At 44.2% G+C, this 22,327-nt stretch overlaps 1 protein-coding gene across 4 annotated transcripts in view; it reads right to left on the bottom strand.

The window, feature by feature from the left end:
* Dip2c (disco interacting protein 2 homolog C) overlaps positions 1–22,327 on the bottom strand; it is a 309,177-nt gene that overhangs the window by 17,256 nt on the left and 269,594 nt on the right. For all 4 annotated transcript variants that reach the window (XM_069990590.1, XM_069990591.1, XM_069990592.1 and 1 more), the window contains 9 exons: positions 19,982–20,091; positions 18,703–18,783; positions 14,503–14,626; positions 13,530–13,651; positions 12,343–12,454; positions 12,142–12,251; positions 8,506–8,636; positions 5,313–5,481; positions 3,940–4,110 (listed from right to left, as the gene is read on the bottom strand). In XM_069990590.1, coding sequence (XP_069846691.1) covers positions 3,940–4,110; positions 5,313–5,481; positions 8,506–8,636; positions 12,142–12,251; positions 12,343–12,454; positions 13,530–13,651; positions 14,503–14,626; positions 18,703–18,783; positions 19,982–20,091 — 1,130 coding nt within the window. The remainder of the gene's footprint in view (positions 1–3,939; positions 4,111–5,312; positions 5,482–8,505; positions 8,637–12,141; positions 12,252–12,342; positions 12,455–13,529; positions 13,652–14,502; positions 14,627–18,702; positions 18,784–19,981; positions 20,092–22,327) is intronic.

Raw genomic sequence — 22,327 nt, 5'->3', positions numbered from 1 at the left:
TTTTCTATACTAGGGAACTCTCTCACTTCCTGAGTCCAGGGTGAATGCAGACCCCTTCTCTGGGGAATAAGCATGCTGGAAGCGAGCCTGGGGGAGATCCCCAAACCACAGCAGGAAAAAAAAATGGTTCTCTCATTCATGATAGTGCAAACGTGTGCACAGCAGGCAGGTGGAGGGGAAGCTGGGAGTGGGGGAGGAGAGAGCTCGGGGCCAGCAGCCAGCTGAAGACATGAAAACACAGGGTCCTGTCTCCTAAGGACACGATGGTGTAGGCCTAAAACAGGCCAGGAGAGCCCTGCGTGATCCTGAGAGCGTGCTCACGACACCGGCTGCTTTACAGGCTGCTTTATTTGTTGCTTACAAATTACAACCCTGATTGATGCACCAGGTAATAAGGGAATACTGGGCCCTTAAACTCGAGTATCAGTTTTTTCATTATCTGAGACAACATATATCAGTAGAAGAGGGTGTAAAAGTTTCAGCTGAGTATGATCAATTCTCTGGAGTGCACAAAAATCCCCAGCGGCATCTTATAGTTATTCTTGCTTCCCTCATCTAAGTGCAGTGTACAGGGAAGCCAGTGAATTTGAGAGCTGGAATTAATGAAAGCCTTATTGTAACTATTTGTTCTTAGAGTTTAAGATTTATATTGCCTATCTGAGCCTTCCACATGGTTTCTTTGTAACAATCAATGACTAATTCCATCACCAGAGTGGTTGTATTTCTCTTTCACTGGGTGAGTGTCAAGATTTAGGGCTGATTAGAACTGTTACAATTGATTGAAATCTACAACATTATTTATTGCAAAGCCTCCTCTTTGTCACTCTTTTTCTATATAATAAAAATCAAAGTTCTTGTTTAGATTTTTTCCCCTTAATTAAGAAACATCTTTTGGAGAACAGAAGACGTCTCATTTTATCTTTTTCTGCTAGAAGGAAGGTTACTTCTCTGTTGATTCCAGCTTTGAACAGTAATTGTGGCTGGAGGAAATGTCTTTCCAATGAAGGTTAATAAACAAGTGACACAACTTAATAGTACTAAGAAAAAATTTATGTTAAAGTTAATTAAACCCAGAAGTCATAATTCGATCTTCCCAATTGTCCACTTTAATCATAGCTTTACAAACTGAAATTGAGTCACTTTTACAGCTCAATTCTGGGACGTGTCATTCGTGAGAATAACAAATGATTCATACTTGTAGATTCTTTCTGTTTTAGTTCATAGCTTTGTCAATTAGGAAAGTTCACTTAATTTTTCTGGGCCTACTTTTCTCATCATAAAATTGACTAAATTTTATACTTCATGACTAAGGAAGAAATAACTAACTTTTGTATCCAAGAGCCAACACACTGGTTAAAGAATACATTGGCAGAATACATTGGCTTTTGTTTTGTCTTCAGTGTGTATGTTTTTTCTCTTCCATCCAGGTCTCTTGGACTTCATGTATGGATTTGTGAATAACAGTAAACCCTGATCTTCATTTGCAAGGAAGAGTTACAAATAAAGATCTGAACTTTTTTTCCCCATGGTGATTTATACCATAAACTCATTTACAGCATAGGGTATTCATTTATTCCACACAATCAGTGAGTGCTCAGGAGTGCTCTATAATTTTATTTTTCTCTCTGTCATGGGGCTTGAACTCAGGGCCTGGGTGCTGTTCCTGAGCTCTTTTTCACTCAAGGCTAGTGCTCTACCACTTGAGCCACAGAGCCACTTACGGTTTTCTGGTGGTTCATGAGAGATCAAAATCTCACGGACTTTCCTGTCCAGGCTGGCTTTGAACCTCCATCCTCAGATCTCAGCCTCCTGAGTAACTAGGATTACAGGCGTGAGCTACCGGTGCATGGCTTGTGCCCTTTACTTTTTACACAGGTCACTGGGCCCTAATCAAGTGAGCATTTAACTTATGCAATGAATGTGCATATTTACATGCCTAAGACTGGTGATTACAGGAATCCGGTTTTAGCACTTGATGGAATGCACTCCCACCCAAAGGTGGCTACATAACTGTGTGAGAACATGCTGGTCCTGGAGGAAGGTCCTTGGTAAGAATGCGCTCGTTGACAGGGCTGCTCACCACGTACAAGAGACAGGAGACAAATCTATGACACAGAGATGCACAGCTACAGGTCTCAGAGGGAGGCAAGGGCTTGCAGCCAGAGGAACTGAAAAGGTTTCAGAGAGACGGAGAAGGAGCCTGTGCTCCCTGTGAAGGGGGACCGAGGGACGTCTGCACACCGACTAGCAACGTCAACTCTGGGTTTAGCAGCCATATTGCGGGATTACTTCTATGAAAGAATGTTACTATCTCTTATTAGAAACCTACAGCTCCATTTTCTCAGCAAGTACGGATATTTATTAACTATCTCCAGGGCAGTGAGGACACCACCGTGAAGGAGCTGGCATTTCAGGCACCTCCTGAAAAGACCTATTCCCCACTTCATTCTTGAATGTCACTTGAACCAATCTGCTTACTTTCTGAGTGTATAATTGTCTTCTATTTGATGTTTTCCTTCCCTGTAAGCCTTCTTAAAATATTCTAGATTTAAATGGATAGACATAAATGAAGGATAATAAAGAGTAAATAAATATATCTATTCTATTTTTTACATTTATATAAGGCTTTAAGTCTGTATAACAAAATGGAGAACTTTGTCACCTGTTACCACAGGCTAATATTATTATTGAAGTTAATATGGCACATACCCTCTGCTTCTCTCCCTTTACCCCCAACAATTTAGAAAACACAAGAGTAAGCATCACTTCAGCTAACTGTCATGCAATTTCTCCTTGAATTTCTGACCTGTTTCCACCAGGGGGCCCAGTTAAGAGAGGAGACCGGAAGAGACTCCCATCCTGGCTGTGTCGGGGAGGAAATGGATACATGAACATGGCTGAAACAATGTGAGGGGCAGATGCAGATGACCCCAAGCATTAGAGGAGCTGATGTGGTAAGATAAGCTCAGTTCTTCAGACTTAGGAAAGGGAACTAATTTCAATCATAAGGACAGATTTAACTGGGTCTTGAGACGAATTTACTAGCTTGTAATTTCTTTGTAAATGGAACTAATTTGAGGAGAAGAAAGACTGAAACAAAATACATGCATATAAGATTTTGTTTTAAAAAAAAATAAAAAAGCTGTTTGGCCAGGCACCAGGGACTCACACCTGTAATCCTAGCTACTCAGGAGGCTGGGATCTGCGAACTATAGTTTCAAGCCAGCCTGGGCAGGAAGTCTGTGAGACTCATCTCCAATTAACCAGCAGTAAACAGTACGTGGTGGTTTGGCTCAAAGTGGTAGAGTGCTAGCCTTGAGCAAAGGCAGCTCAGAGAGAGTGCCCAATCCCTGAGCTGATGTCCCAGGACTGGCACCAAAAACAAAACCAAAAGGACATGAAAAGAAAAAAGTAGTGAAGATGATCAAAAGTATCCTAATGTAGGAAACAAATTTTTTTTTTTGCCCACTGCAAGGCCACTCTCTGAGACTAGCCTTACTCACATTCCCAGAGTGCAATGTAGCTTTGCAATTTTAGGTTAGTGTGACAAAGTAAATTCTTCAGTCTGATGAACATTGTGGAATCCTTCCTCCTGAAATCCTGTCTGTGAAAGAGCAAAGTGTGGAATCTCTCACAAAGTTGCACAGCAGAAGTCTGCAGAAGTGCCACTCCTACTACAAAGATTAAAAAAACAAAAACAAAAACAAAAACACACCAGAACAAGCCTAGGAAAGCTAGTTTTGAAGAATGGATAGGAATATAACTTAAAAAGAAAGGAGATACGCATGTACCAATCACAGCATTTAATTAAAGAATGTAGCTAGGAGTCAGCCAAAGAAAACAGTGTGAGCAGGCTTGCCCTGTACACCTGCTACTTAAAACAGCTGTCACTGCTGTCAGTGTTGTCACTCAGCCCTGACCGGTTTTCACGAACCTCACCTGTAGGCAAATCGCCAGGTTCACTCTACAGCCAAAGGAAGTGCTCACAGCCCGTGGGTGGAGGCCCAGGTCTTTAAACAGCTTTGAGAAAGACTGTGTGAGGGCAATTCTGGGACGTTCTTCGGCCACCACCACACATGTCCTTACTCGGGACAAGTCCAGTCCTCGTGCCTGGAAGGAAGCACAGGGTCACCAATGCAGCCTCACGCGCCTGTTATGCTCACCTGTGTGAAACCAGATCCCTTCACCCAGAGCAACGGCAACACATGCAACACTGCCCCTCCTCTGCCCGCCTGCGTGTCAAATGATTCCGGGATGCTGGTATTTTGGCACAGAAAGGGTCCACTGCAGTAAGGGTCGTGAAGAGAAAAAGGTGAGAAAGACCAGCTTCCTGAGGAAGGAGCAGCATTTGTGGGCAATCCTGAGAGCACCCATGTACAAGAGAAAGGAGGAAGCCACGTGCTAAAATGTAGGGATGTTGAACTGAAATGTGCAGACAACTTCATACTGGCAGCTCTCCACTGACATCGCAGGGCACAGGAAAGGTCAAGCTAAGCTCTCCTTATCAAGTGCATCTCAGTTTCTACAGTAAGTGTGTCCTTAACCACATCTCAGCATCTGTACCACACAGTCAGCTGAGCCAAGCGGGAAGGATCCTGGGAAAAGGAATTCAGCAAGTCCACACAAACATTCACAGTGGTGAAAGCTTGTGCATTTCAGCTGAACTGGAGAAAGACTTGCTGACAGAAGGGCCTGAATGCGGTGGTCCAGTGAAAATGGTGTCTTAAGTGAAAGTAGAGCTTTTAAGAGGCCTTAGCTTAACGAAACCATCAGTCCCTCAAGTGTTCAAGTACTTGAATGAGGAGGACACCTAATTTATGATAGCCTTTCTTTTTCCCTTCCCTTCCCTTCCTTTCTTTTTTGTGCAGCTGAGGATTGAATCCTTGGCCTGTACACAGTAAACATGGTGCTCTAGACACATGGATAGCTTTGGCTAGCCTTCAAATTAGGGTCTTCCAGGGACATCAAGATGAACAGCTAAATTCAAACCTTTCTAGGTAAACACCAAAAGTTCCTTGAAAATTTTAACTCATCAAGCAAGGGAAAATTTAGATCTTTCAAGCTGATCTAGTGAAAATTAAAACTCTTGCGTATTTACACTCATGCATATTATTATTTGTGGCAGGCAGAACCATTCACTCATGCTAAAACAAAGGCAGCTTCTCCCAAAAGTGATCTGTAAGTCTCAGGCAACAGATCATAGCATTTTTAATTTAGGATGGTCCTGTGCTGCCTCTCCCAGCCAATGTCCCCTTTGGGACCAGAGTGCCCCGATACACACCTAAACTGAGGCCAGGAGCACAGCTACTCACCTTGAGGGACTCTGTCTGTGAACCCAGGCCCTTGGTGCAGAGCTCCATCACGGAGTAGGAGCAGAAGGTGTCCCGGACTTTGTACTGACTCACGGCGAGGAGCCACAGAGCGGGGTTGGTCTCCAGCTCAGAGGGCGGGATGAGGATGGACTGGTGCCCCGAGTACACACTGCAGAGGCAGAAATGGGGGTCAGGGCAGGTGAGCAGGAGGGGTGGGCAGGTTAGGGCGGCGTTCGCTTGTGGGAAATGACTTCCCACAGGCCTCATCGTGTGTCAGACACAGACAGGACAACCAACTCTAAAAAGTGAGGCCACATTTCTGAAGAGATTCTGGAAAGCAGGGAAATATTTTACCAACTCATTAGCATTTTCAACATTAACTGGAAGCATCTAACAGCTGTGATGCCCTTGGGTTTCTCTCAGTGCAGCTACATTTAATGAACTCTACCCTCTTCTTGGTAAAAATCACAGGAATCACTTTTCGGTTCAAAGTCTGCAGTTAGAATGGGAACGGGCATAACATGGACTCTGCCCATGGTAAGCTTTGTTTTGTTGGAACAAAGCCGTTGCTCATTTATTTAAAAATTGTCTCTGGCAGCCTTGTGCTACAGTTTGCGAGAGACACCATGGAATGAACTGTTAAGCAGCCAATGAAGGAAATGGGTGTCTACCCCTAATTTAGAAAACTGACATCCAGAGCAAAAGGAAGAAAATTAAGACAATTAAGACAGTCCTTCTTGGTGACTGAATCCTTCTTGGGGTCTGAACTCAGGCCTTGCACTGGCTAGGCAGGTGTACCACTTGAGGCATGCTCCTAATTTTTTTTTAAATGTAGTTATTATTTTTTAGGTCATGACTGGAACTCAAACTCAGTACCTGCCACTTTTGCTCACTGGCTAGCACTCCACCAACAGCCACACCTCCAACTCCTCCCCGAGTTATTGAAGTCAATTTTTTTCCCCCACACTGACCTAAAACCTGATCCTTCTCTTTATACCTCCCAAACAGCTAAAATGACAGGTATGTGCCACTAGGTTTGGCTTATTATTTGAGATGAGAGCTCATAAACATCTTTGACCCTGGTTGACCTTGAACCTTGATCCTTCTGACCTTCGCTTTGTGGGTCGCTAGGGTTACAGATATGAGTCACTACACCTGCCTTGGTTCAATCTTTTAAAGTTCTGATGAGTATAATCCAAACAGATCATTAAAGAAAAGAATAATATACTCATTCTTTAATTTTATCGTCACATGATAGCCCATTTAGAGAAATAAGAAAAAAATGAAAGACTCCAAACTGTAATTATGTATAAAAAGTGGATTTAAGAATATTTTACAAAACTACACCTTTAATGTTCCAGTTTATTACTACAAAGATTAATAGATGGCATTATAATAAATACACTAGATAATGATGTAAAACTTAAAAGGATTTCCAAGCTGTATCAAAGTTCATAGATGAACTAGCATACTTTTATCATAACAGGATCCAACTGGTTAAAGGCATGTAAGAAAATTCAATGACTCTTCAAAATCTATTTCTAATAAGATCCTTTGCACAGAAAAATAACATATTCTTTTCAAATAACTAATGATTACAAGTAACTTTCTACCACACAAAATTTGTCTGAAGTAGCCTTTTATCCTAATATTCTTTCATCTCAATCTGAGGGGTATATGTGTGCACATCCCAGAATTGGGGCTTAAACTCAGGGCCTTGCACTGTTGCTTAGCTTTTCTGCTCCTATACAGTGTTCTACTACTGAGCTACCTGTCCACATCAGGCTTTTTGCTGGTTATCTGGATATAAGAGTCTCTTGGATTAGGCTGGTCTGGCTTCAGACCAGGATTCCCAAATCTCAGCTTCTGAGTGTAAGCACAGGCTGCCAATACCCAGCCAGACCTGAGGTTCTTTACATTATTTTCTTTCAAGCTTTCCGGTGTTTTATGTACTTGCTTTCTTTGTAATTACATAATGATATTCCTCAAGTGGTCCTCTAAGACACACTTTAGGTCTGGACGCAAACCACTTCCTTAGCTCCAGGAATACTGTGAAAGATCTAGAAGAGGAATCTTTTTTTTTTTTTTTTTTTTTTTTAGAAGTCTTGTTGTGGCATTTTTAACATGCATATAATGTACTTTGATAAATTCACACTCTGTTACTAATTTTCATCCCTATCCCCACTTTCAATTTCTTTCATTTTTTTAAAATTTAATTTAATTTTATTTGTGAACATACTGTACAGAGGGGTTACAATTACATGAGCAGGATAATGCGTACATTTCTTACCAAGCATTGCAGCCTCCTCCTTTGGTTTACCCTTCACATCCCTTCCCAGCCTCTCCCCTCCCCCCCAATCCCAATCCTTCTCCTTCCCCCCCCTACCCCCCCTCCACCCCCCGCACCGACATTGTAAAGCTCGTTTTGGATGTGACAACTTGTACTTCTCATTGTTGCAACAGGTCCACCTGTATCCTTAAACAACTGGTTTTTCCCCATCTCCTCCACAAGATATACTGACATCAAATATAGTGAAAGCAGGGGTTATACTGTGGGGGGGGGACATACAAAGCAACAAAGAGATAATCTTATAAATGCGTTAGAAACACATGCATGAAAGAAAAAAACATTAAAATACATATCTAAGGGTTCATTTTCCTGACATCACATTATCTGACCTTTTCCACTTGACTCATACATATACTAGATATTGCAAATAAGGGAAACCATGGGACCTATGTTTCTTTGGGCCTGGCTTACTTCACTTAATATAATTTTTTCCAAGTTTTTCCATTTCCTAACAAATGGGGCAATGTCATTCTTTCTGATGGAGGCATAGAATTCCATTGTGTATATATACCACATTTTCTTGATCCATTCATCTACTGAGGGGCATCTGGGTTGGTTCCATATCTTAGCTATGGTAAATAATGCTGCAATAAACATTGTTGTGCTGGTAGGTTTAGTGTGGTCTTGTTTGTAAATATTTGGGTAAATGCCCAAAAGTGGGATTGCTGGGTCATAGGGGAGTTCTATGTGAAGTCTTTTGAGGAACCTCCATACTGCTTTCCAAAGTGGTTGAACAAGTTTACATTCCCACCAACAATGAAGTAAGGTTCCTTTCTGTCCACATCCCCTCCAGCATCTGTTGTTGTTAAGAGTTCTTGATTTTTGCCAGAAGAGGAATCTTACCTGCAGAGGCACCAGAGGACAAACCCAAGCCCACAGTAGGGGTCCAGACAGATGGCCACTTCTCTAGAGGGGTAAAGCTCACACTGCAGCTTAATGGAACGGCAGAAGGCACTGGTGGCTGCGTGGGACATCTGTAAGACAGGTAGAAAAGGTGTGTGGAGGCTGACACCAGGTCCCATGGTTGCATTGCTGCTGCTCCTAGGAAGCCTCCAGCATCGCGGACACCATGGTGTCTTGGTCAAGGGTTCAAAGGCGCATGGCTGCAGGCTCTCACCATCTTCCCAGATTATCCCAATCTTCTAGGGCCTAGCAGCTCCAACAGCTGAGGTAACAGGGGCACTGTGCTTTGCGCGGTGGCTAGACAGGCAGGAGCTCCTGTGCCCCTGCAGCTGCCTGTGCAGTGGGCTAAGAGCATGTCACAGTTCACTCCACCTCTGCAGGGGGAGACTGCCCTATTTTTGTGCACAAGGCAACCCCTTACCTTAGCGTTCAGGAAATGGGAGGCTCAGAGAAGGAAAGAATGTGCTGACGGAAGGAAATGGAATGTGGCCTTCCTGTAGCAAGCCCGATGCTCTGCCTGCATGGTGGCCACCCTGTCAGGGGGCAGCAGCTGAACGCCGATCTCACCTGCCAGCACTCAGGTGAGGGCCAAGCTCTCCCCTCTTCCCAGCCCAGAACAGACACCAATAGGAACTAAGGCGCACTCTCAAATAAGTAAGCCTGCCTCATTCATGATTTCACTATGCACGGTTTTGACCAAGCACGCTGAAAATAAATAAAAGAGATCCAAAGATGTTTCAAACAAAACAATTTTAAATTCCTGCATGTGTGTTGTACAATTCAGTGAGTCCTGCATTATTGGTCTGCATATTTTATTATCTTTAAGTAACTGTACAAAGCAGTTGCCACTCACGGAGGTAGTTGATGAATCCAGGGCGTCCTGATCATGGTCCCCCCTTTCCACATTCTCACCCCCTCCAACCCAGCTGTCCCTTACATATCTTAATTTTAGGTAGAGCATTGAATTTTTTGCCATTTAACCAGCAGATCATGTGCACAACGCATCTTGATGTGCGCCATCTTCCCCCCCTTCCCCCCACCCCTTCCCTCATGCTTCTCAATTCTGCGGTATACATAATGAATTCCTGCCTGCATTCTCCCCCCTTCCCTTTTCATTCTTTACCCCTCTTCCCTTGGTCCCTTCTCTCCCCTCTTGCAAATACCCATTTCCCAATACTTGACTGGTTGGGCTTTGACTTAGTCTTTTTAAGGATTTACACGATTTGTGCTTTCCAGAGTCCTGTGTTACTGTCGGTTGTGTTCAATTGTGGTGGGCTCTGCTTGAGTGGCCCCTGCCCTGGATGTGGTGAAAACAGACCTCTGAAAAAGCGGTGCCAGAAGCAAGGTAAAAGTGACTGTGCCGAATCTTAGTAAGAAGGTAAAACGTTAGGTGTGCTGAAAGGTGGCATGTTTTCCGCAGAAGCAGGGTGGCATTGTGGGAAAATGAGGCAGTGTCCGCGTGCATGGCTGAGCCCTGTACCCGAACAGGGCCTGCCACACACGGGCACAGCTGCAGCCTCCTCCACAGCACTTAGTCTCTTTGGAATCTGCGGAGGGTGACCCAGGGGTTCCTGGACTGCATGTGTCTAACAGAGTCAGTGTTCTTGTGGCTTCTATACAATCAAGACCAAGAGAAGAGGTGACGTAGAAGCAGCACAGAAGACAGCACCAAGTGCCACAGTGTTAAAACGTGTCACAAGTTTATCTGAAGCATCAAGTCCCCCAGTAAGAGGACTGGTGCAGAACACTGTAATAACAAGGAAATGTAGCGTAGTGCCTGGTTTTCAATTCATCCATCACTCCAGCAAGAGATGAGAGACCCTGGGAACAGGCAATCCTTCCACTGCGAGACAGCAAGGCACTGTTAGAAGCTGGGCAAGCCCAGAACGCCCTCACTAAATTCATTACAGGGTAATCGGCACAATCCTCCAGGACGTGAGACACAGCTCCTTCTAGCTGGCTTTTGGAGCCACAGTATTTGCTGAAAGGGGAAATGACCACCTTAAGGTGGTTAGCCCAAAGCTAACCCTAGATGTGATAACCTTTATCAGTCTCAAGTAAATGTATATTGGGGATCTTTCCGGAGCCTCTAAAGTGCAAAGTCATATTTTATTATTATTACTATTACTATTATTATTTTGGTGATCATGGGGCTTCAACTTGACCTGGGCACTGTCCTTGAGCCTCTTTGTGCTCAAGGCTAGTGCTCTACCACTCGAGCCACAGTGCCACTTCTAGCTTTTTCTGGATATAAGAATCTCATAGACTTTTCTGCTTGGGGTGGCTCTGAACCACAATCCTCAGATCTCAGCCTCCTGAGTAGCTAGAATTCTAGGCATAAGCCACCAGAACCCAGCTAAGGTCATATTTTAAGTAGATAAAATGATGCAATTTAAACAGATAAATGCACAATCATGTTTTATACGAAATTGGACATTGCAAAGCCATTGAAGAGCAAAACTTTTATGCTCTGTAATCAAGTGATGTTCCTGAATAAAAGCTGAAATTAAATAAAAAAATCTTTTCTGGGTAAACTAGATTTTTAGGCAACCCAAGGGACCATGGATTCCATGCTCCACAGACATATGCCAGATAATACCACCTGGATTCTGTGCCTCTCAGCATTTGAAGTATACAGATTTTCATTAACTGACATCATAACATATTTTACTTCAGGTAATCAAGAAGTTAAATGGTCAAAAGTTTAAGAAAAACCTTTTATAAGTTTGAAAGAAAGTCTAGCCATCCAGTTGTTTAGAGTTTCAACAGTGTATAACTCAGATAAAGTGGGATCACCAGGAGGGATAAACAGATCCCATCCCAATAAAGTATACAAACATCTTTGCTGAATCAGGATTTAACATGACAACTCCCACTTCCGTACACTGGGAAAATGATCAAAAGAATGCAGCAAGAGGCTCGAGAATAATTTCAGTACTAGTAACTAAGTCATCTGGTTTTGAAAATGCTTCTTTTCAAAAAGCTTTCGAAAAATATTTTATTTAATACTATAATTTTATTAATCTATGTAATATTTCAAATTCCACTGAACAGCAGATAAGAGTCTGAGAACCAAGTGAAATCATGAAGGCCACATTTCCCAGTCTGACTCAGAGGCAGAGACACTGAGGACAAGGCTTGGAGGCAGAGAAGCTACTGGTTTAGGGTAACACAGTACCTGGACATCACCTGAGCTGTGAAGAGCCTAACGCTGCCTTAGTATTTCTGCTCTTCAATATGGAAAAGGATCATTGCAGCTACACATACTGAGCAGCAAGCTGCAATGAAACTTCCATGTGCAGAGATTTAGAAAACAGAATTTGAGAGCCAGTAAGAAAGGAAAATATATGCACAATTCTATTACGGATGAGGAAGACTGTGGCAATGTAAAGAAATGACTTAGCCTCATGAACTACTGACATTAGAGCCATGTCACACACATGTCACACACAGCTTGCTTAGAAAGCATACTTCTTTGCATGTGTCACCACAGTGTGAGGACACGAGCTGACAGTCAATGCATGGCCTGTCGGTTGGACTTCACTAGTGTTTGTGTTGCACAGACACACTGCTCACCTTTACGCCAGCTAGCATCCCAGTTGTGGACACACTAAAGTCAAGGTAGGCCAGTGTGTCTGGGTTGGAAGGTTTGTAGATCTGAGCCGGCCGCTTCTTTGGCAAATCATCTGGTGAAGAAAAGAATCTATTAGTCTAGCTTCCCTAATAATCAAGGGCCACACAAGCAAGTGCACGTATCCAGCATGCTCAAGAGCTGACCTGTGTCCAGGATGAGTGGCCACGTCCTAACATCTACAGCTGCCGCCGCCTCCCTGGACCGTAGCAGTTTACAGATTAGTTGTGTGGTCATCAGACAGGCAGAGCGGCTCACCTGGGGGCCAGAGAGATAAAGATGGAATGAAGGACAGACTGCGAACCTGGAAAGACAAATCTCTGCTGTTTTTCACACGTGTGCCTCATGCGCAGCGCCTACACTGAAACCACACAGGTTAACAGGAGGATCAGATTCCCAAGGGCACAGCTTCTGGTGAGGAGCAAAGGTGCCGGATGGCGGGATCTGATCATGGATGCCACAGGTACAGCGCAGCCACTGAAGACCCTGTTCCCGCATGGCCTAGGGTGGAGATGCGCCAGGTCTCATGAGCACATCCCGAAAAGAGCATCAAAACCCCATCATACGTGTTGCACAGCTGGCCACCAGGCTCACATCTGTCATCCTAGCTACTTAGGAGGCTGACATCTGAGGATCCTGGTTCAAAGACAGCCCAAGCATTATCTCCAACTATAACCAGTAAAGAACGGGAAGTGGAGCTATGGCTCAAGTGACGGAGTGACAGCCTTGAGTGAAAAAATGAAGGGACAGAGCCTTGGCCTGAGTTCAAGCCCAGCACTGGCATACACACACATCTCACATACACACACGTGCCACATATATGTTGAGATGCATACATATTTTCTGTCCTGATCATCCACCACAGAAGTACTCCAATATGACTTCAAAGGGTCTCCACTGGGTGACAGGACACTGCCATTCTCTGTTCAAACTAATTTTGCTTCTCATGGCTCCTCTTCTAATAGGGGAAAAACCCATCCTCCATTTTCCTTTGGTTTTCTTGGTTAGGTATAGAGGGAAGTGCTTCGTGATGGCAAGGCTGACCTCTCCAGAGAGCTGCCTCCTCTAGAAGACCTTCAGTGTCAGTGCACAGCAGCCCCTGCTGACCACCCCCCTTCCAGGCCTCACTGAAATCTGGTTTCGGGAGCTCGATGAGAAGCAGCTCCCTAGGCTCCCTGGAGGTAGAGACCATTTCCTCTTCCATCATTTCCACTCTATGTTCACAAACTCAGCAGACAGCAACCACCCTTGGGGGCTTCAGGTCTATGACCTGAAGCGCGACCCGAAGAGGAGCGGGGAGGCGCCCGCGCCCATAGCCCTCCAGGTGTAGTACCTCCACAATCATCTTGACTGTAGGCAGCGTCGTGGCGATGTTCTGGGGGTGTGGAGGCCGGACGGTTATTGGCACACAGCCTGCGTACAGGCAACCATAAAATGCTGCAATGAGGTCTATTCCTACAAAGGAGGAAAACAGAAATTCTTACTTGAGGCAAACACATTTATGTGTGTGTGTGTGTGTGTGAGTGTGTGTGTGCTGGTTGTGGGGCTTGAATTAAGGGCCTGGATGCTGTCCCTGGGCTTTTTCTGCTCAAAGGTAGCCTTGAGCCACAGCTCTACTTCCAAGGTTTTTAAGGTTAATTTTAGATAAGAATCTCATTAAGCTTTCCTGCCTGAGCTGGCCTTGAACTGCATTCATCAGATCTCAGCCCCCTGAGTAGCTAGGATTACAGGCACGAGTCATGGGTGTCCAGCAACAAGTCACACTTTTAAATGACTGCCATCCTTGGTAGTGTGAGTTCCAGTCTGGGAAAAAAGTCCGGTCGTGGGTTAAGCATCCTAACATTATCAGACCCTTTCTTTCCTTCCTGTGCCATTTTGAAAAGCCTTGGTGATCATGTTCATTTGGTCCACTCATTTCAGCACAAGATACCAAGCAACACAGAAGTTTCATTTTGAGTCATTTCTCTCAGAAGTTACCTAACTATATAACTATGAAGTCAGCAGTAAAAGATTTAACCACCACGGCTTCCACGAGCTATATTATTTACCTAATGAAACAAACTTAGATATACAAGTTCTGGTTACACATTGTTTTCTGTAAGTCTCTAAAAGTCCCATAACAGTAGCCTTGTCCCTGTGAGTGGGGCCAGAGATGCGCCCTCTCACAGTCTCAGAGGAGAGTGCCTGCTCTTGGCAACCACCCAGCAACTTCGCACTGAGTGCCGAAGGGGGCAAGGGAGCGACTCCTCCATAACTGCTGGCCTGGCCGCCCCGCGGGGGGGGTCAGGTTGCATGCTGCTCCTCACCTGGCGGGTAGACCAACGCCACATGGTCTCCGTCCTGCAGGTGGCCCCTCTCCATCAGCATCACAGCAATCTTCTCAGCACGCTTGTGCAGCTGGACACACGTCAGAGAGTTTGCTATCGTACCCTGATAGCACAGAAGCAGGTGGTTTTTGTAAGTCTGTACCTCCATTGCTTTATTGGCACATAGTTCACATAGCGTGCAATTCATTTTTCCACAATGTGTAATTCATTGGTTTGCAGTGTGCTCACAAAATTGTACAATCATCACCATAGGCAATTTTTGAAAGTTCTCATCATTTGTCGCCACCACCCACATCTCCTTCTATCCAACAGAAGTCAATCTCCAGGTAAGAAGAATATGATCAAAGGGGCATTCAGGTATTTGGGGGTTAACAAGGTTTGAAGTAATTTAGCCAATTATCATCTTAGGAAGAGATGAATTAAAAACAAAACAAATACTCCAAGTCATTTTGTGATTGTAGTACAACTGTCTTAGGCAGTAAGAATTACTAGTGGACATGTAGGGCTCAAATGGTAAGAAATAAAGACTGACCGTAAATTTTTATTAAAAAAATCAAGAAAAGCAAAAGGCCAAAAAACAAAAAAGCAACAATGAAAAAGACATTCTAAAAAAGAAACGATAATCAAATGTATTTTCAAGTAGACTTTTAAACTATGTAGAAACAAAAAGAAAAGAATGTTTGGACTTCTAAAAAAAAATCTTCCGATGAGTTACTAGGAAAGATTAGAAGCAAGAAGGGTACTTAGAAATACTAAACATATATTCAGTGTTCTAAATTGCAAAGCTAAGTATGAGTTGCAAATCACAGAGGTGCAGTGGTATGCATCTGTAATCCTAAGCCCTTGGAGGCTGAGGCAGAAGGACCAGAGTTTGTGGCTAGCCTAGGCTACATAGTGAGTTTGAGGCTAGCATAACTCAGAAACAAACAACGTGTGCATGTGCATGCATGTGTGTACGCATACACACACACACACACACACACACACACACACAACTCCACAAATTATAAACACTCAGCTGGCAGCTAATAGTAATCTAAGTGATTCTGCTATTTCTTTGTTCTGTCCCCCAGCTCGCATGCTTGAATGTCACCACCACTCGGGGGATGATCTACCATATGACATTAGTGCTCATTACCACTCTGTGAGGGTCACAACCTTTTGGTGTTTTTCTGCTGTACATTTCACTTTCCCAAGAGCTAGTTGTTAAGAAAATATAAAATTTCTCAACAAGTGGTCCTATAAAAGAACAGCCACCAAGTCTTAGAAACAGCCACCATTTCCTGGTATTCTTATCCTATGTACAACTCACTTCTATTTACTACGCAGGCCATAAGACATGAATGAACACTCTGTGAATGTCTCACACTGTGAGCCAACTTGTCCAACCCTCTAAAAATGAGCCAGTGAGGATTAGTAGCAAATTCATAATCCATTGAAATACTCATCCAAGATGGAGGCCCTGATTATGTGGCCACAAAAACCAGAAAGGCACTGAGGACACATACTCAGTGAGAACATTCTAGACACCTTAAGTCATTCATTAGGACAATGAATGCTACCCATTTCCTCCTACCATTTTAAATATTACTCTTAGAAAACATGTGTGGCTTCACCTGTACTAGAAAGTTAAGTGAATATTTTGCCAAGTGACATGACCTGCAGACATGCAGGGCCGGGTGTGACAGCGCCCCAAGGAAAACAGGCGTGGGAGAGAAACACAGACGCTTGCCTCTGAACTTTGTAGAGGGGTGCTGTGACTCTGCGGACAGCTCAGGGTAGGACCATCCACACACTGAGAGCTTCGAAAAGCTTCAGGCATGCCTAACAGGAGAAGGCAGCCCTGGCCCAGCCTTCTGCATGCTAATCTAAAGCAGATACATCTGTGGAATTGCACTCTGGCTAACTGCATCTGTTTTCTTCATGGAAATCATTTTACGGCATGGGCGTCAGTTCCAGTAAAGATTTCCACTGAGAGCCCATGTCTGGCTATGACAATGACTTAATCACAGGCGCTAAAGGGAGGTGATGGCCACAGGGTCAGAACAGCTGGACACCAAGCCTCTGCCTCTGGCATCACTCCATGAGCCATGCATGCCCCAAAGTAGATGGCGTTAGAAACCTATTTCCCTCCTGTTTGTGACTGTACATCTATCTGCTTTGGATTTTTGTGTCTTCAGGAATTCATGGCTTTTCTTGGGACACCCCCTTATATGACTAGAATCTCTGGACAAAGGTATTTATCCATGCTACAATCTGGGAACAGTGCATTTGTTTTAGGCCATGTTGAGGGAAAAGTCTTGGAAGTGGTTCAGGCCTTGACTTGGTCTCCTTGTGCCTTACAGTGCATGGAGAATCTAAGCAACATGGCAGCAGAGAGGAAATGAAGAGAGCGTGGAAGGATGTTCAGTTGACAGGATCTGAGAAGGCACTGTGCTTGGGCCACAGGAGATCAGCTCAAGTTATCGTCACTTTGGAGGTGATATTGAAAGTCTGGAGTGCGCCACTGAGACAATGGAGAAAGAATGAGCAAGCTATGGAGAGAACAGGAAGGTCAGGGAGAAAGCTCGATAAAAGGGAGACTTGGGCAGGGCCATAGCTCCTGAGGAAGATAAGCAGAAAACTCTGTCCAGAAAGGGAGACTGGTCTGTATTCACAGGATCGATGGGTCAGTGGAGGAAAGAGAAGGAAGTGGGCACTTCAGATACACAGACTTGTAGCCGACCCCACAGAGCTCTGGATCCTGCCAAGAGCACATGGGCAGGTGGAGCCTACGGGCTGCTGTGGCAGGGGCTGCTTACAGAGGAGCTCCTCACCATCTGCAACCACAAAGGCCCCAGGACACGCAGGAAGAGGGCCTGCCCCACATCTCATGCCTCTTCCAGGGACAGAAAGGCCTTGGGCAGACACAGGGCATGATGAGCCATAGGGACATCTCTGCGCCCAAGACAATTTCAAAGAGTGTTCCTGAGGTGGAGGGGTGTGGGGTGAACTAAACCATATGCAAAAAATAGTCTCAACCAGAAACCTGGACTGAAGCTTCAAGGGGCAGAGAGCCATGCGGGTGGCCGTTCCTCTCATTTGTGACAAGCTGGTTGCCTTGCAGGGGAAGAGCTACCTTCACACACTGAGATTTTGATGACGAGCAACGACCATAATTTTGTTTAAAGAGTCGCAAGGGCCTGTACTTGCAGAGAACTACCTTTTAAATACCTCCCCCCCCCCGTTTTGTACTGGGGTTTGAACAGGGTCTTGCTCTTGCCAAGCAGGTGCCCTACCACTTGAGCCGTATCTTCAGCCCTTTATGCTTTAGGTGTTTTTAAGTAGGTTGCTGCATTTTTGCTGAAGCCAGCCTGGTCTTCAACCTTCCTGCTTACGCTTCCCGCAGAGGTGGGACAATGGATGCATATCACCATGCCCAACTGTTGGCTGAGATGAGGATTTGCTCACGCTTTGCCTGATTTAACCTTGAACCATAGTCCTGGGATCTCTACCTCCTGAGTAGCTGAGATTACAGGAGCAAGTCCCTGCACCCAGTTTCAATGCATTTTTCAAGCTGTTTTTGTAGTGAAAAGTTTTCAAGTATATTAAGACTTTTACATTTAACTCCTATTGTCAACATTTGCTTGCATATTTAAGGCATTCCTAAGTAGTAGTATAGGATAATGTTTAATGATTTTGATTTCCTGATGGGAAATGTAAACACAACCTTTGTACTTAATATAGTGGGAATGGTTTTCATTCCTAACAGTCTGTCATTAATGCCTGACTTCATATGTGTTAAAAAGCAGTTTGTAGCCAAAACAAAAACAAATATTTCAAGAGACTGCAATTGTTCTCATTAATCACACATTTGGGGCTGGAAAGTTTACAAATATGGTTGCTAAAATACAACTATAAATAATAGGCATATATATTTAAAAAACAACCCTTGAGAGAGAGAGGAGAGAGAGAGGGAGAGAAGGAGGGGAGAGAGAGAGAGAGAGAGAGAGAGAGAGAGAGAGAGAGAGAGAGAGAGAGAGAGAGAGAGAGAGGAGGGGGAGAGAGAGAGAGAGCGTGAATTCAGTAAGACTGAAGGCAAAGGTAGGTTAAGTCAACAGTATCATGAAGAGCACCTCCCAGGAACCAGCTCAGCCTCAGCAAGGCAAACCATCAGGGACTGGGGCCAGGATGCCTCACCCGGCAGTTGAGCAGCGTGTACAGTACATGGTCGGGGGTGGTCTGCGCCCTCCACTGCAAGACCTCCGAGAGGAACAGGAACTGCAATGGTACAGATGGGTTAGGTCTGGGTGGGCACTCTCGAAATTTAAATGGGTTACAGATGGGTTAAGTCTGGGCACTCTCAACATCTAATCAAAATATCCCATCTCAGTGGAGTTGGATGTTTCTACAATAGCATGCTTTCGTCCACTGGGAAATGAGGACATTTATTTTTAGGAAAACCACGAACAAATGAATAAACAGGACAAGCAAGTGCTAGTAACTTTTTCCCTATAATGACTTAGAAGTCAATGCACCTGGTTTAGGGACTGGCCAAGTGGTCAGGGTTAGGTAAGCTCTCTACAAGCCCGTGTAAGGATGGCATAGTCACTTGCTCTATGGGCAAGGGGAGCTGATACAGCAAGCTCTTTCACACGGGCTGCGGAGATGCAATGTTGTATCTAACATGCTTAAAGGGCTCGATTAAATTTATGTTTTTAGAATGGCAATTCTCTGGTGTCATCAAATTGCACTGCAAATTACATGGATTATATGCACTGAGTCGATTCAGTGTGTAATAAAAAGGACAGTCCTATTACATGTCAGGATATAGGAAAGAGCCATGAATAGTGCTAATCGGTTTTATTAACAGAAATGTACTGGGGGGGAGGGGATGATGATTGAGTGTTCTGAAGTTGTAAGCTGTGTGTCGCCACACTGATGATATTTACACCGCTGGTCTTGCCACATTCCCTAGCAGTGTATGAAGAACAGGATAATCTTTTGGCCCTGGGAGACCACACCTCTCTCACTGAGCTCTAAGCACTGTCAGGGGTGAATTGTTCTAACATGGACTCCCAACTACTTAGGACAAGTTGTGACTCATGTGTGTATAAGGGGCTGGAGGATTTCTCCTGCAGGTGAAGGATGGAAAGACGGAAGCCAGGAAGCAAGCTCTGCATGGGCACTGTGTGCTTCCCATCAGCACTGGCGGGGACAATCAGAAGTGAGTGGAAAGGGGACACTAGGATGGTTTCCAAATGTCTAAGTCCTGCCAGTTCTCATTTTGTACCATGATAAATTTTCTGGAAAATCCTCTAAGAAACGTTTTTCTTTTAAGCTTACAAGATGTCCCATGGAAGGCAAGTGGGAGGTAGGGAAGGTTAACCAGAGATGAACCCTCGGTGGAGGGTATGGAGGGGACAGGGAGGAACTTGGGGCAGCCACTCTGTGATTCGGCATCCACTTCCGCTCCTACCTTCCGGGCCTGGTCGTTGTCTTCTATCTGCCCCAGGTCTCTTCCACTCGCTTGGGCAATCCGCTTCCCAGACACCAGGTTTCCCACCATCACAGAGGCGGGGCCGATTTCTGGAAGGAAAATGGACGTATGACCTTGCAGGGAATGGAATTTCTCAAGACGTGGCCCCCCAGCTTGATCATAAACTTCCTCTCCAGAAACCCTTTCCAAGACAGGTTTAAATGGTAGCTACTGTAAGAGTTTTTAAAAAGGATGGAAGGACAACGATGAGCAAAGACAAATCAACCTCAATCAGAGGCTACATGGAAGTACTTTCATCACATGAACTTCCCTTAGCTCCCCTCCATGCCATTTTCCCCATTTTCCAGTGAGTGTGAACACAGGGGCTGTGGGTGTGCATTCTCAGAGGCTACAATAAAAATGATAAAGAAGACAGAATCTAAAAACAGGATGTACTTCACTGCTAAGCAATTAACTTTCTGGATGTCTGTTCTTATGTTATTAATACACTTCGTGAAGACTGTTGACCTAAAACAAAAAAATTACAATATATTTGTGTGTGTGTATGTATGTGCATGTGTGTGTGTGTGCACGCGCATGCATGTGCTGGTCCTGGGACTTGAACTTGGGGCTAGGGCAGCACTGCCCTGAGCTTCTCTATGTTCAACGTTAGTGCTCTACCCCTTGAGCCACAGTGTCATGTCTAGCTTTTTGAGTAGCATATTGGAGATAAGAGTCTGGCTGGCTTTGAATAGCCTTTTTTTTGGGGGGGGGGCTGGTTGTGGGGCCTGAACTCTGGGCCTGGGCACTGTCCCTCAGCTCTTCAGCTCAAGGCTAGTGCTCTACCACTTGAGCCACAGCGCCACTTCCGGCTTTTTTCTTTTTGCTTATGCGGTGCTGAGGAATCGAACCCAGGGCCTCATGCATGCAAGGCAAGCGCTCTACCACTGAGCCACCTTCCCAGCCCCTGAATAGCCTCTTGAGTAGTTAAGGATTACAAGTGTGAGCCACTGGCTCCTGGCTATTGTGTGTGTGTGTGTGTGTGTGTGTGTGTGTGTGTGTGTGTGTGTGTGTGTGTGTGTGTGTGTGTGTGTGTATAAAATGTATGCATGTACATATATATTATATATATATGTATATATATGACTTGCTGATAAAATATAAAATACATGGTATATACATACATTACTCTCTAAATCTATTCCAAAAGGTCTATATATATATTATATATAGTATATATATGTATTGTATATGTACAAATATATGTATTATATATACACATATATATGTACATATATATTATATATACACATATATATATTACATATATATGTGTGTGTATATATATAATATAGACCTTTTGGGATAGATTTAGAGAGTAATAGGGTAGAAGGGACATACTAGAGAATTATTTATTCAAAAATTTTATTGAGGGGCTGGGAAGGTGGCTCAGTGGTAGAGCGCTAGCTTGGAGCTGAAGAGCTAAGGGACAGCGCTCAGGACCAGAGTTCAGGCCCCACGACCGGACCCCAAAAAAAAAATTTTTTTTTATTGACTGATAAGGTTCTTCCACAAGGGACGTGGAAGGGTGATCCAAAAGGCTACTATAAAAATCACAGTCCTTTTCTGCTCCATTGTCACAGATTTAATAACTAATGCTCTTTCCCTGGTTTAGGAGAACATTTTGAAAGAGAAAAGCTATGCTCCTTTCAGATAGCTTTTCTTTTCTGATGAAAATTTCCTAAAGAAACTTTAGAAACTCAAATCTTCTGATGGCTAGGAACCCGGGTTCTCTTCCAGGTTTTGCCAAAGTACCACTGTTCACATCTTCTTTTCAGTAAGCACACATACACAAAGCAAGGTATGTACATATGACTGGAAGAGGTTAAATGTTCTAGACATGTCCCATTGTATCAGAGGTCATGAGTTGGGGATGAGGATAGGAAGGAAAAAAGAGAGAAAAAAAGGAGAGAAGGAGAAAGAACGGCAATGTAAAACAGAAAAGATACCAGGTGCTGGTGACTATGCCTGTAATCCTAGCTACTCAAGAGGCTGAGAAATGAAGATCATGCTCAAAGCCAGCATGGGAAGGAAAGTCTATGTGACGCATCTCCTATTAACCACCCAAAAAGCCAGAAGTGGAGTTGTAGCTCAAATGGTAGAGTCCTAGTCCTGAGCACAAAAAGCTCAGGTACTCAGGGACAGCATCCAGGCCCCGAGTTCAAGCTCCAGGACCAACACAAAAAGAAATAAAATAAAACAAATGATAAAGATGACATCATAAATTTCATTCTTGACTTGCTGATAAAATATAAAATGAAGGTACTATTAAGTAGAACTATTAAA

The sequence above is a fragment of the Dipodomys merriami genome, unplaced genomic scaffold (assembly GCF_024711535.1).
Source record: "Dipodomys merriami isolate MVZ:Mamm:240054 unplaced genomic scaffold, mDipMer1.0.p SCAF_4, whole genome shotgun sequence".
NCBI lineage: Eukaryota > Metazoa > Chordata > Mammalia > Rodentia > Heteromyidae > Dipodomys > Dipodomys merriami.
This window is presented reverse-complemented; position numbering and strand designations above follow the sequence as displayed.